This window comes from Medicago sativa, chromosome 8 (assembly GCF_051527215.1).
Source record: "Medicago sativa cultivar Bolivia chromosome 8, Bolivia_mono, whole genome shotgun sequence".
In the NCBI taxonomy this organism is placed as follows: Eukaryota; Viridiplantae; Streptophyta; class Magnoliopsida; order Fabales; family Fabaceae; genus Medicago; species Medicago sativa.
The window spans coordinates 54,902,673-54,918,243 of NC_140756.1; the positions used below are offsets into that span (position 1 = coordinate 54,902,673).

The 15,571-nt window shown below is 32.8% G+C and overlaps 2 protein-coding genes and 1 long non-coding RNA gene across 4 annotated transcripts; 2 read left to right on the top strand and 1 right to left on the bottom strand.

The window, feature by feature from the left end:
* The first annotated feature begins 3,068 nt into the window (after positions 1-3,068).
* On the top strand, positions 3,069-4,665 carry LOC146899622 (uncharacterized). The gene is made up of 2 exons (XR_015022129.1): positions 3,069-3,486; positions 3,627-4,665. It is a non-coding gene; the product is annotated as an uncharacterized LOC146899622 (long non-coding RNA).
* Positions 4,666-6,873: 2,208 nt separating this feature from the next.
* On the top strand, positions 6,874-10,110 carry LOC146899623 (mitochondrial outer membrane protein porin of 36 kDa-like). Its single transcript, XM_085738053.1, has 6 exons — positions 6,874-6,980; positions 7,077-7,144; positions 7,747-7,857; positions 8,890-8,976; positions 9,125-9,333; positions 9,474-10,110. Exons 1-6 carry the CDS (start codon positions 6,932-6,934, stop codon positions 9,778-9,780), a joined length of 831 nt encoding a protein of 276 aa, XP_085594179.1. The 5' UTR covers positions 6,874-6,931; the 3' UTR covers positions 9,781-10,110.
* Positions 10,111-11,482: 1,372 nt separating this feature from the next.
* Positions 11,483-14,509, bottom strand: LOC146899624 (hypersensitive-induced response protein 1-like). Of its 2 annotated transcripts, none has more exons than XM_085738051.1 (6): positions 14,384-14,509; positions 13,049-13,248; positions 12,770-12,890; positions 12,591-12,682; positions 12,407-12,503; positions 11,483-12,115 (listed from the first exon to the last, which is right to left on the bottom strand). In XM_085738051.1, the coding sequence occupies exons 2-6, from the start codon at positions 13,235-13,237 to the stop codon at positions 11,754-11,756; spliced, it is 861 nt and encodes a 286-aa protein (XP_085594177.1). In that variant the 5' UTR covers positions 13,238-13,248; positions 14,384-14,509; the 3' UTR covers positions 11,483-11,753. The 2 variants fall into 2 exon arrangements, with proteins under 2 accessions (XP_085594177.1, XP_085594178.1); XM_085738052.1 differs by lacking the exon at positions 14,384-14,509 and adding an exon at positions 14,071-14,187.
* Between the last annotated feature and the right edge of the window lie 1,062 nt (positions 14,510-15,571).

Below are 15,571 nucleotides of genomic sequence, written 5' to 3' on the forward strand. Positions count from 1 at the left end.
TATCCTAAAAAGAGAAACATCATTATTGTCATATTAAATATAAAAAAGAACATCATTATCTATTGTATTTATACTATGAGAGATGCTATTTCTCCCGAGAAAAAATCAGCGAAATGGTCCCGAATGCATTGCAGCCGTTGGATCTGTCACTTGAGTAACATACATGAGCTGATGAAAATTAACAGGGCCCACCACCCATACAAATTTGCACGTCGTGATACTCTCGGGATAAAGTTTCTCGCGATATGTATCTTTTCCCTTATACTATATATATAAAAAGAGAAATGATATTCTATCAACCATGTTGTGACAACCTATGTGACAACTTTATCTCTCATACTCACATTATCTTTTTACTTTCTCTCTCTATTATTTTGGTTTCCGTGTCACTATCTACTTTTCCTTTGAAAATTGGTGCTTGTCACAAAAGTTGTTGATTTTTGGTTGTTAGAATATCATTGCTCATATAAAAAAGAATACATGAGTTTAGGCTGACTTTTTTCCTACATATTTTACCCTTGATTTAAGTTTTTTTTTTTTTTTTTTTTTTAAGATTTAAGCTATTTTATTTACTATTTTATCCTTAAATCAAATCCCATAAAATAGGATTACCCTATTACAATATGAACAAATTTGTAATCAATGACCAAATTTTGTCCAAAAAATCACTACAAATAAATGGTCCATATCTTCATTCCACGACCTCTTGTACATCTTTAATCACTATCCTAAAGCACCCCTTCCTAAACAACTTATCTTTAGTCGAAATACGATTGAGAAACAAACACTAAGCAAAGCTATTAACTTTAAGAGAAACCACTTTAATCAAAAAAATGTGGGAATTAGATGGAGGATTGTCGTTATCCATAGTTGTAAAAAATTGATATGCACTACTTACGGTATAAGATTTGGACGAGTGTAGATGTAAAACCCACCTATCCTCCATACCATCCTACAAAGCAGTAAGAAGTTAACAATTCACTACACTCCCCTACCTAGTCTTCCTCCCAAGCCATCAACATCCTCCTCCACTTCCACGCCTCACCTCGCTTACCTCGTCCTAACGAGAACCTTTTCACCACTGTCACCAATTTGTTTTCAGATATCTCTCACAACCTTCTAAATCTAACATTAAGCGAACCTCCTTCCATTCAAAGGTCCTTCCAAAACAAAATAGATGACCCATCACCCACCAGCCGATCTATGTTATCAACCAACCAGCTCCATTCCCCGAAACCTACACCGTCACATATCAAATTAAAATTCTCCCACCAAAATTAATCTTTCCTCTAGATATTTCACGACTAAAATAATTTGATATTAAGTAAATATTTGATACAAGTAAGATTTGTGAATCCTTTGCAATATTTTTATTCAAAGGCAAATTATATGACATAAATAAGAGAGTATAGGCTCACTTTGATAAAACAAAAAATAGCGGATAATTGATAAGTTAATTTATAGTGGATGACTTATAAGCTAGTCTATAGTTGATAGTGGATAAGTTAACTGATTGAATTTGTAGTTTTAGTGAAATTAGCGGTTAAAGTAACTTATAAATATATAACATAAAAAAAGTGTATTTTATTAATATTTATTTATTTCAAAAAAAAATTGCATGGGTAAAATTAAGATAAAAAGTGATAAGCTATAAGCTACTTGAATTATATTATCCAAAAACTGTTATAAACTACATGAATTAGCTTATCAAAAACCACTATAAGTTCATTTTTTTGAAGGAAACCACTATAAGTTCATAAAAATAAGCGATAAGCTCATTTAAACATGACAATTATCAAATGAGTCTTTTCTAAACTTACGAGCTTGTAAGCTATAAGCAATAAACTCAAATTATCGTCTTGCCAAACATACCCAAGGGTATTCAAACGTAAATAGAAGAATTAGAATAAAAGCAAATCAACCTTCACTCGCACCAAAGCTACCTAACGATACAAACTACTGGGATCGTATGGCACTAATACATAAACTTTGATCTCTTATCCCGTTTGCTAGTGGTGGAGGCAGAAATCTTGAGCAATCGGGGCATTATATATCTCTTTCAACCACATGAATTTATCAAAATTGCGAACACATCTCCAAGGGGGCTCCATCATTGCTCGCTCATGGTATTGACAATGATGGCATGGAGACGAGCAAGAGCAAGTACCTCTAGTCAATGTTTTATCTTAGCGACAGCGTACCGTTACAAGTTCCTCTCTAGTTAATCGTCCCCCACCTAAAAATTTAGTTTATATGGCTGGAACTTCAACTGCATATAGAACCTTCAAGCCACCAGAATACCACCATGATAATTTTGTGTTTTGGTTACTCCATTTTGAGATGTAATGCATGTTTTTCTTTTTGTTTTTTTACTTGTGTCTTATCGTTTTTACTTTTTACTCCACCTGTTTGCTAAAAAGCCTAATAATGACTTGTTTTGTTGGCATCATAGTCTTATTATGAATGTTATCACCAAATTCAAAACCACCTCGCCCTTACAAATGAATTGTCAACATGCGGTTGAATTTCTCATCTTAGAGATCTCATATAGTCGACATAATGGAACACCACAATTATTTTTTTCCTATCGATGGATTTTTTTTAGCAAATTTCCTATAGATGGATGTAATTGAAGACAACAAGTCTCTTATGATTATTGAATATTAGTCATAAGTGAAGGAAATTAGTTTGATTGTTAGGATTAAAATTTTAGTTTGTTATTTTCCATTGGCTTCCCAAAATATGAATGAAGAATGTCCCTCCTCATGATCAATTTGATTGTACTATCATTATTTTAATATTTGAATGATGTTTATTTTCCTGTAAACAAATGTGTTGTCACATCGTCTCCGTAAACATATTTCAGTTGACAAGGGCAACACATTGTTATATGCAGAGACTGAAACTCGAACCTCGAACACTCATTTATTCACTTTATAAGTGAACTCTAACCACTAAACTGTTTGACAAAAAAATATATTCTATCACATGTGGAAAAAAAGCGTTGTCACATAATTTAATTAATATAACAATCATTTAAAAAAAATGATGTACTTTCAAACATCTATACCTATTAATAAAGGCAATACTTTTTGGTTTGGTGTAGCCTATTTTACATTCCTATTATGCCCCCATTTATTGCAAATATTCCCAAAAAAATTATACATCTGGAATTGGCTGTGTAGGTTACCAAATTTGAAAAACAAAATGTAACTGTTCTTTTCTTTCTTATAAAACAACCGCATGCACTAGAGATAGCGATATCCATGGGCGAGTGGAGATTTTATGGTTGGGGCTTAACAAGTCATTCTTCCATTTTCAAAACTGCCTTCTAAAGCACTCAACATCCCATTCCCACGTATTACACTCATCAGAAACAATAATCGAAATCGGAAGAATAAAAACGTGGAAAGGAAAAGGAAGAAAGAAGAAGACATGATGGAAATGGTTGAGAAAAAGGCCATTTGAAACTACTATTGACCTTTGGTAACTATCTATGTTAGTCTAATTTTCCACCAATTTAAGTGTTACTTTTAATTCAAAGAAAATGCCATTGTTGTCTCATGTCTCCTTTAATAATGTTACTATTATCTCATTTGTTTATTTGCTCTATTTATCAATAATAGAAAGAAGAAGAAACAAATGAAAAGGAAATGGGATATAGATGAGCCCCCTGCAACAAAGAGGAGGGGTCAGGAAAATTTAGAGAAAGAAAAATAGAGTAGATAGGTTGTGACGTGCATCGAGTAAATGGTGGGTATACGGTGGCCATCTACCAAGTAATTCACGACGGAAATCATAACAGAGTTACGAGTTTTGCAATTTCCTTTATGAAGGAGACAACACATTTCGTCTTTGTCTTTGTGTAGCATTTTCATGAATCCTTATTTAAATCACTGCAGTGACTGATATTTTAATCACTGCCATGAATCCTTATTTGAGTACCAAGTTAAAAATGTTCTTTCAATCATACTTTCTATGATTCTATGCAATTAAAATCTAAATTCTCTTTATAGCGGAGGACCTTATATATTTTTTATTTCACTACACATCAAAATTTAAATCCATTTCTTTAATTTTACTTCCAATTCCATGTAATTTTGAAAATAATGTAGTTACTAACTACATTGTGTTTTTATACAGTTTGAACTTCAACCAATCTTTCATAAACTCCTTACAATATCTAAAATATTTTACAACCAATCTTTTAAGAGATTATCAGTTATTTTCTTTGAATCAATTTATTTATTTTCCCATTCGTTCCCTTTTTCGCTTAATTTCACGTTAATGATGCGATTATTGTACATATTATTTTCATTCAATTTCACATTTTACGTATTTCACACTGCTTTGACGATCAAGAAGAAACATATCCAACACTAACAATTGTTGTTGAACGATCCCTATTGCATGCTTTCATCTTCCTCTTTTTTTATTTGATTTTAGATTCAATGCATTGATTAGTTCTGAGGTGATTATATTGATCAATTGTTTGTTTATATCACGTCCTTAATTTATTTTATCATGTTCAACAATTTTCCTTCTTCAATTTTTGTCATTGGTTTTGGCTATTTTTAAATTTGGCTTAATTAATGATTTGGTCCCTTAAGTTATTTGTTGGTTACATTTTGGTCCCATAAGTTATTAACGTTACAATTTGGTCCATTAAGTTATTTGTTGGTTACATTTTGGTCCCATAAGTTATTAACGTTACAATTTGGTCCCTTAACTTACTTTCTGGTTTCGTTTTGGTCCCTTAACATATTTTTTGGTTTCGTTTTGATCCCTTAACTCTAATAACATAAAGGACCAGAGTGGTTGACGGAGGAAGAGTTAAGGTACCAAAACGAAACCAAAAAATAAGTTAAGGGACCAAATTGTAACGTTAATAACTTATGAGACCAAAATGTAACCAACAAATAACTTAAAGGACCAAATTGTAACGTTAATAACTTATGAGACCAAAATGTAACGAACAAATAACTTGAGGGACCAAATCATTAATTAAGCCTTTAAATTTTCATGTGAGTTGCAGGTTTTGATTTTTAAACCTCATTCATTTTTTTTCTTATACTTTTTGGCAGATTGATATTCCATCGTTTTTTTCCCTAAACTTGAAATAATATCTTCTTTTTAACAAATCTTTGTATTTGTAGATTGAGTTTCGTGTTAAAATGTTGTGTTTATAGAATGTGGATGCAAAAAGCAACATCTTAATAGTGAATTTTTGTTGTACAATATTCATTATCCTACAACACTAACAACCTCATTATACTACAATTTTCATGTTTATATACTATATCATTTTTTGAAGTTAGCACTTGCTCCATATTTTTTTAATTATATTTCGATGAATTTTATTTTGTTTTGGAGCTACAAAATACATTTAGAATGAATGCACCCAGAGGACCGTTAATATACTTCTTATTAAATGATACAATGTTTGCTTCATAGTAGTTTTCAATATGTTTCAATGCATTTTAATTTTTTTTTTTACTTTTTTTAATTTTATTTGAAGCTTATTTGTATAAATGGGTTTTGCAAATCCTCAATATTAAAGATGTATGGGAGCATCAAGCAAGGAAGAGCTTTGACAAAAGGGTACCATGTAATTTTACTGCTATTAACTTGCTTCTTAAGGGAGAGCTTTGACAAAAGAGTGTACCTCTTTTTAGATTCAAATTTGAATAGACAGATGGAAAATAAGAACAAAATTTTTTGTTTTGCATTTCTATTCCATTGTTCAAAAAAGTTAATTTTTAAAACCCAACATTTCTTAGTGTCAAACCAAGAGATCTCTATTTATCAAATTTTTTATTTTTTTTATAAGTTTTATATACTTCATCCGTTTCAAAATGAGTGTCGCTTTAGCCAAAAAAAATTGTTTCAAAATGAATGTCACTTTCAGTTTCAATGCAATAATAACTTTTTCTTTTCAATTGTACCCTTCAATTAATACTATGTTACACTACTTCCAAAGTATTATTTTTTCTTTAATGAAAAACAAACCAATAGTTGATTAGGATAATTTGGTAAAATTGCTATGACATTTGACTACTTTGTTCCATTTCTTAATCTGTGTGCAACTGGCTAAAGCGATACTCATTTTGAAACGGATGAAGTATTACTCTTCTACATGGTGTTAAATAATTATATTTGTGTATGACATGGTGTATATTAATTTATATAAAGAAACTCAAATACATATATACATGCGTTAGTGTAGTAGAAAAAGCGGACAGACGGGCACGGGAGTGCCCGTCTGGACGCTAGTGTTAATAATGTAAAAACACATCATTAGTTTTTTCTTAAAAAAAAAACCATCATTAACCACTAGGCTACTTGACCAAAAAAAAAAAAAATTACAAGTGTGTATAAACTCAATTCTTTAGTCCTAGAAGTATCAATCTAATGGTAACAGTTGTCGTCAAAAAAAAAAAAAATCTAATGGTAACAGTTTGACATTTTTCCTCACAAGACAAATGGTTCAAATCTGATATGTAATATTTGTAAAATAATTTTTAATTTTAAAAGATCATTAATAATAATTTCTCCATTAAAAAATTAAATTCTTTAATTTTCCATTGCACAATCCATAAACCAAAATTTATTAAAAAAAAAAAATCCATAAACCAAAAATAAAATAAAAATGCACGTGGCTCTAGTTTACACGTACACACACAAAATTAATCGGTGAAAAAGAATAAAACATCGAAGGGCGAATATTCCACCAACTCAACAATTGTCCCGATTCTCAAGGCCTCACTCCTTCTTCTTCTAAATCAACGGCCACAATTCCATCTTCTCATCTCACGGCTACATTTCATCCTCTCCCTCCCTAATATTCATTAGGGTTTGTCTTTTCCACTTCTCACACCATTTTCTCACATTTTCTCGCATTTTCCGCTCTTCACTTTCTCGAGAAAAAATCATGGTGAAGGGTCCTGGTCTTTACTCCGATATCGGCAAGAGAGCTCGAGGTCACCGATTCCTTCATTCTTTACAATTTCAGTTTCATTTTCTTTTATGTATTAATTTTCATGAATATCTAACTAACTGAGAATTTCGATTTTCAGATCTTCTTTTCAAAGATTACCAGAATGATCACAAGTTCACCATCACAACTCAAACTTTATCTGGAGTGGTAATTTTTTTTTTTATATATTTTATATATTTTTATTTTTTTTAAGAATTTGGTCATGTAATTTTTCCCTGGTTTGTTGTTGTTTTCTAGGGTTTGTTGCATGTTTTACATTTCAGGAAAAAAAAATTAACTAGCATGATGAAACTTTTTTGAAATAATGGTTATGAATTTGAAAATGATTAAAGTTTTCTTTTGAAACAGTAAAAATATATTTCAAAATAGTTTTTAGTTTTAAATCGGGGAAAGAGATTTTTTTTTTAGTTAAAGTGGCATTAGTAGTCATTTTACTACCGTCTCCGGTGGGATTTGAACTCGAAGCTTACGAGGCTAAGCTATGAGTATGACCTTCTCACGAGGTCTCAGGTTCGAGTCTCATTAGTGTCAATTTCGGTTGTCTAGTTTGGGTTCGTCAATAAGAGGCTTAGCTCTGACTCCTGAGCTAGCACCTCAAGTGTATATCTCAGAATGATTCAAGTTAACTAGTTGAAGTTTTTAGATTTCACTTTAGTTGCGAGAATTGTTAGTTAGCTTGAATTTTTATTCTTTGGTTTGTTGTAAAAGCTGAGTTTTCAGTGTTTGATGGTTTTAATTGGTTTATTCAGGAAATTACTTCAGCTGGAGTCAGGAAAGGTGAGGCATTTTTGGCTGATGTGAGTACTAAGGTGAAGAACAAGAACGTCACTACTGATATCAAAGTTGACACGAACTCAAATGTGAGTCTAAATTTCTTGCTCAGATAATTTTTACTTGAAATAACACTTGGTGAACCATTTTGCAATTGTAAAATTAGTAGTTGCATTGTTTGGCTCTGATGTAGTTCTCTAGTTTCTTAAAATTTAAGATGGAATTCCATTTCCCTGGGTTGCTTGTTTATGATATATTATCTTTTGGAATTATGCAAATTTAAGATGGAATTCCATTTCTCTAGTTTCTTAAATTTTTTTTTGGAAAATTAGTATTTTTTTTGGTTATGTAGATAAACAACTTAATTTGTCCTCGTGAGCTTAGCTCAGTTGGTTGGGACAATGCATAAAATATGCAAGGTCTGGGGTTCAAACCCCGGCCACTACCAAAAAAAAAAAAACTTAATTTGAATTTTATAGGAAGAGATCTTATCATGATAAATGCTTATGTATTAGCTATCTCTAATAATAACCTATAAAATAAAGCTAAATTGTTTTCTTATTGGATATGAGCTGTTTTCATAAGCTATCCTGGAGAGCTTCTGAAAAAAGCTGATGAACATGTCATAAGCTGTTCTCATAAGTTCTCCCAAACAGTCTCACAATTGCTTATGTTAGTAGATAAGCTCAAACAAGCCAATCTAAGAGCCAAGCCCTTTGTTTCATTGTACATGACCATTCTACAACATAATCATCTGCCATGATATTGTTATTAAGAATTTGAGAATTCTTCATATTAGTCAACTATTGTATTCATAAGCATCTGTTTAGATATGCGTTTAGCAATCCACATTTTTCTCGAAATCATGGCAATAGACCATGTTAACGCAGATCCAAACAGGCACCAAGTCTTGTACAATAAGTTGTCTGAACGTCTAGTGAGATTAGAGTTCATGTTATGTGTCTTATGTTTGATTGCATACCATTCACCTGCACACAACCATTACTGTGGATGAAACGCAGATCCAAACAGGCACCAAATCTTGTACAATAAGTTGTCTGAATGTTTAGTAAGATTATAGTTCATGTTATGCGTCTTATGTTTGATTGTATACTATTCAGCTGCGCACAACCATTACTGTGGATGAAACAGTGCCTGGACTCAAGACAATTTTTAGCTTCATTTATCCAGAGCAAAAATCTGGCAAGGTAACATGCGTTTTTCATTATTCTATCTTGTAATGTATTAATTATTAGTTTTATTGTATTCACTTATGCCAATATTGAATTGTTGATACTTCCCAATTTTCATCCCGAATAATGTTTGTATAATCTCTCCTTCTCTGGAGTTTTATAGGTGGAACTACAGTACCTTCATGATTATGCTGGGATCAGTACAAGTATTGGGTTGACAGCAACTCCCACTGTTAACATCTCTGCTGTGCTTGGAAATAATTTGGTTTCTGTTGGATCAGATGTTTCCTTTGAGACTTCTTCTGGCTCCTTGAACAAGTGCAATTTTGGGTTGAATGTTACTCATGCTGACCTTATTGCTTCTCTGACTGTGTAAGTAGTTGTCTAAAGGCTTTTATAATTATCTGTGATTACACAACTCATTTCATGGAGTGTTGTCTATGTTGTTGTACAAGAATTGTTCTATCCTGATTATTTGTTCTGTTTTTTTGTTTTTTTGTTGATGAATGTAGCAATGATAGAGGTGATTCCCTCAATGCCTCGTATTACCATGTTGTGAGCCCACTGACAAACACTGCTGTTGGGGCGGAGCTTTCACACTCCTTTTCCAGCAATGAGAATGTGCTAACCATTGGCACACAACATGCTCTTGACCCAGTAACCTTGTTGAAAGCTAAGGTGAACAATTATGGTAAGGCAAGTGCTCTGATCCAGCATGACTGGAGTCGACAAGCACGTTTCTCTCTTGTTGGGGAAGTTGATACTGCTGCCATTCAGAAGACTGCAAAGGTTGGTCTTGCTTGTGCCTTGAAGCCTTAGAACTGGTGATTTTGTGATTGATGGGTTGCTTTGTCTAGTGGTGGAGACAATAAGTTTAGTGGTAGGGTTTCACTTTCCCATGAACCTTTGGTGTCCTTCATTTTGGAGCTATTAAATTTCTTCATATCTTGGTTGGTTCAGGGTGCAAAATCAATAAGCACAGGACAATTTTTAAAATTGTAGTTATTCAACAATTCCACCTGAACCTTCATTGGTTTAGATGCACCTTTGAGTAAGTTTTTGAGCATGGAAGGTGATAATCATGCGATATGAATGTTGTCGAGTGTATATCGAATCTCTGCTTTATGCTTTGTATGCCGTATTTCCTTACAGTCGTTTCTTTTTCTGTTTTTTTTTTTTCCTTTAAAAAATTAACATAGTAGCGCATATTAACCTTTAAGAGTACCCAACAAAATATACTAGGGTTGAGTTTAGAAGTTGATAATTACAGCGGTAATGTACAGAAATGAACCTAATGTACAATTAGTATCTTCTCACATAAAATGCATTAGGATGCGATAATGAAAGAAGTGGATGTGAAAGAAAACATACACGTATACGTGCAATTCTCGTAATGTTGTTTCTAATTAATCCTATTTCCATCCTTTTGCGATTTTTTTTTACTTCCCATTTTTATAAGAAAATCTCAGAAATATAAAATTCATCCAAATTAATTTTCTAAAGTCAGGTGTGTTTTACCTTCCCAATACCGAATCTAGCATGACACTCAAACAATATGGAATTACTATTTTAGCCGTGTGTTTTAACTTCCCCATACTCAAAAAACAAAAGAATGAAAAGGAATGCAAAGTGATGAAAAAACGAGCAGTAGCATAAATATGATAAACGTTCATTCATATACTACATTTTCATTAGCCATAGCCTTTAACCACATTTTCCTAGAGTCTATAATATTGACTATGCAAGCAACTTTTATGAGACCATAACACCAAAATGTATTTCTCATTCCATAATCTCAAATATAACCCCACACACGCATTTTCTTCATTGCCTTTTTTAACAGGAAAAGTTTTGGTGTTATGTGGAGACCTGTCGTTCAATTCCTGAAAGTAGATAAAGGACGCCTTTTATTGTTCTAGTAACATAAATCCTTTTAAATGTTGAATTGATGTTGACTGAGCAATTAATAAAATTGAATTAGATGTAGACATTCGGTGTAGTCACATCAGAACCATTCAAATTTTACGTTAACTTTCAAGTTTTGTTTAATATAAATAAGTTTTTTGATCTGGATGACCACAAATTTGGTAATTGTGTGCGGTCACCGACTTGTAACTGCACTCAAATCGTAATTAATTGTACATTCTAATGTAAGTTTTACACGATTATGAGAAAAACAAGAGAAAACAGTAGAGATTTATAAAGCTCGTGTTGCACCACCATCTCACTTCTCTATCATAACCGCCACCACAATGCTTGCAACCATAATCCACACTCCACACCCTTACATTGGAGTGCCACCAACCAACGTACCAGCATCCACTCAGAAAAATAATGAAACTAATGCTAGATAGCTTATAGGAACAGGAACAATTTTGACTCACATTGTTTTTTAAGTTATGTTAAAATCCAAATGGACTCTAATAAACTCATTCAAATACTCACTTCTATGAGTTCTCTCCTGAATTCTAACAACAGGACAAGTACTTTATTGTCTATGCAAATAAAAAAGAACAAGCCATAAGTGAAGCACTTCTGCACACTATTATTTCTATCTCCGAAGAGAAACAAATGTGCTACATTTGTCTATTCACAACTCAAGAAGGAAACAACACGAATACATAAAGACATTAGGTATGGAAGGGCAGATGAACATCCCCAACTAGTCATAACCAGTGATAGACAAAATTGATAGATACTCTACTATGTTTGGAATATAATCATGTGATATCTATGAAGTATAGACTAACACAAAAACAAACACAAAACACGACACCGACATGTCTCAAACTTCAAGGCCGAGCGACATTCCCTTGGAGAAGACCATCTCTGACTTGTGAAGAAATGTCTTTTACGACACCTGGTCCGTGTGGAACAAAAACAGAATTGGACTTTGAGGATGCGCCAATCTCCTTCAATGTGTCAAAGTATTGGGTCACAAGAACCATGTCCATGACATCCTTTGACGATGTCCCGGGGACATTCTCTGCAAATGCTAGAACACTGTCCCTAAGCCCGTCTACTATGGCTTGACGCTGACGAGCTATTCCAAGCCCTGCTAGATACTTTGATTCTGCATCTCCCTCTGCCCTTTTGATGTGCAAAATCTTCTCTGCTTCAGCTTTCTCACTTGCAGCCATCCTAAATCTTGCAGCTATTGCCAATGATTGAAACACATGGTGAAAAAACAGAAAAGAAAATGTCAAGCCTTTAACGCGTTTTCGCTAAAAACAAGACTTTAGTTAAAGATGTTTCTCAACTGTAGTGAAGTTGTGCATTCCATACTGATACAATCATTTCTTTAGTCTAAATTTTTTGAACTTAATCAGGTTAATGATGGTAAATTTATACGATATCCATTCCATACAGATTTTTTTTTCTTTCTAATTTTAAAAGAGAGTAAGTTGTGCTCAACTAAAAATATATGCTATTGTGGAAAGCATACCAGCATTTATCTCATTCATGGCTTTCTTCACATGCTCATCTGGTTCAATATCCACAATGAGAGTCTGAACTATCTCATATCCATAAGCTGACATAGCCTTCATATAAACAAGAAGTGAAAAACTAAAATTCATGAATGCTATTGCTAACAGCTTAGTACTTGAAACAGAGAGAAAAGGAATTACCTTTTCAAGTTCTTCCTCAACAGCTTTTGCAATTTCATTCTTCTGTTCAAAAGAAGAATCTAGTTCCATTTTTGGAACAGTTGCCCGGATAACTGAAATAAGAAATAGGAATTAATCAGTTTCATCAAAGAGAAGCAACCAAAAAATGTGTATTAGGAGATTAGACTACAAATCAACACCATCAAAGACATAGGCTTGGATCTGTTCTCTGGTATTGGTAAGTCTGTAAAAAGCATCCACCGCCTTTTCTGCCAGTGCTCGATATTGAACAGATGCAACCACAGTCACAAAAACATTGTCCTGATTGGATGTAATATTAATTTGTAAGAACATACATGCAACATTAATTTGTAAAAATGAGGTAAGAACATATATTGCAACATTAATTTCTGAAATGAACAGATACTAATCATCATCATATTTGTTTTGCTTATGGATTTTAGTTTTTCAGAACAAACCTTTGTCTTGGTTTCACAGCGAACATCTAGTTGCTGCACACGCAAAGAAAGGTAACCAGCTATTTGTCTGCCCATGAACCAGGGCACACAGTGGCAACCAGGTTCAAGCACATCCTCATATTTCCCAAAAACTTCTCGGATCGCTACTGTTGACTGTTCCACTTGAAGACAACCTAGAGCTAGTCCCATATTTAGAAGCCCTAAAAATAAATAGTCAGAAAATCTAGTAAGATTCCAAAGAAGTCCTTTTCAGTTTTGATTTTGAATAGTAACTACATGTTATAGGCTATAGTGATGCTGATAGGATCAAAGAATAAAATACTGCTTGCTTTGTAGCGCCGACACTTCTGATAAAAGGTGTAACATTGTGTATGACATGTGCCTGTACACACACTGACACGACACGACACCAACATATGTGATTACATTGAATTATGTTATTTTGTCAAAATTTTATCGGTGTCGATGTGTCAGTGTCAGTGTCTGGTGTCCGTGTGTGTGTGTCAGTGCTTCATAGAAAACCGGTATCTGTATTGACGAACAAACAAGACAGATTACAAGAAAAATAAATTAAAATGGGATAGAGGCATAGAACAATGTCTAATAGCCCAGTACAATAGCTCCCTTCACCGGAGAAGCATTATCGGTGATCTCACTATCTCACTAAAACAGAAATCCTGGATAGTTTCTCTCTTCCCCACTTATTCCTTATATAACTAACTCGTCATTACTCATTAGTCACTCATTTCCATCCTTCCTCGGCCAGCTCAGCGCCCCCAACCTCATTCTCAGTAGCATGGCATGTTTCCTGTAGTAGACCCCTCCACGCCTTAGGCCCGATTCTCTCATTAGGACTCAGCTGACCCAATCCTTCCAAGATCCTCTTAAAAATGCGTATGACAGATCAGAGTGAAACTTTGTGAAGGGTTCTCTAGGGTATTATTTCCTCAAACCTTCTAAATGTTATTCTGCATTGTATATATTTTTCCTCTCTTAACATAAATGAAACCCTCTCTCCCTACCTCTTTGTTCTGTGTCTTATAAGATTAGAATACAAGATCAAAGATGGTGTCTCCTCAAGAAGTTGGATTCCCTTGGTTCCTATCAAATGCCACCCCTTAAAATGATTTCCATTATGTTCCTAATTGTATTTTAGACATACATTATCATACTTTCACAATATATTACCCTAACTTTCACAATAATTCAAAACCATATTGCATTGAAACTTGTCAAAAAGCTGGGACAATCATCATGAAAAATCCAAACAAATATTTAAAAAAGAGAAAGAATAAAAGAACAGCGTAGAAAAGACAGAGAGAATTGAAGTTTCACCTCAATGCTAGAGAAAAGAGAAGAATGAAATGGGTGCCACAATTTCCACGCTTTACCTTTGATTTGCATCTTCCTTTTTTTTTTCTTTCTTTCTTTCTTTTTTATTACATATTTTGTTGTTACGTGCATTTCTTTCCATCTTGGACATGGCAATCCGTCCATTACTATACTTTTATAAATGTCTAATTAGTATTACATGTATTTACTATTTCTTTACCCATTACAGACATATGTGCATTTATATCATGTATTTACTACAAAACTATAGTAATGGATATTGCCATTTATTTTAGAAAATAGAGATAATCTCAACTCATACTTTTCAACCTCACTAAATTTCAAGATACAATTTTTTTTTCTTTCAAATTCAAATCGATCCAAATTTGTTAGGTTGGATACCAAGATCGGGGGTTCAAATCTCGATTTGTATGTGTGAGTTTTCAATGATTATTGTCATTTTGTATATTTGTCTCCAAAAAAACGCAAACCAAATCTTGAAACCTGGAATATAGAACAAAATCAAATAATATTTAGATGCGTTTGAATGTCGTTTTTTTGGAAATCACTAATTAGATTGGATTTTAGATTATTTTTCTAAAACTAAACCAAACGAATTACACTGCATAAATAAATTTTTAATACTTATTTAATTATTTCCTTAAAAAAATAAATATTTATTTTTATTAGTATAATATATTGCATTAATATATTGTTGGTTTTTAAATTTTTGACAAATGTTTTAAATTTTCTTAAAACAATATTAAGATAAAACTACACTCGTCGTCCTTTAAATTAAGTTAAGGTAACAATTTTGTGCTTTATCTTTTTTCACGTCATTTTTTTCTTTTGATCAATTTACACGTGGATTTTCAAGCAGCAAGTCTGAAATTCATATGAAAACATGAGTGAAGAACCAAATATTTGAATCTTAAGAGCTCATATCGAAATAAAATCATATATTTAAATCTTGAAAATCTATATACAAATTGATCAAAATGATGCGAAAAAAGATAAGTGGCAAAATCGTTATCCGAAATTAGGGACGAAGAGAGAAATTTAGTTTAGGGGGGACCGAATTTAAGAGTATAACTTGGTAAAGAAAAAACAAATTTTATATATTCATAATATATTCAAGAAATTTAAGAAACCATATGATATATCCAAAAATTATAAGAAATTTCAAGGATA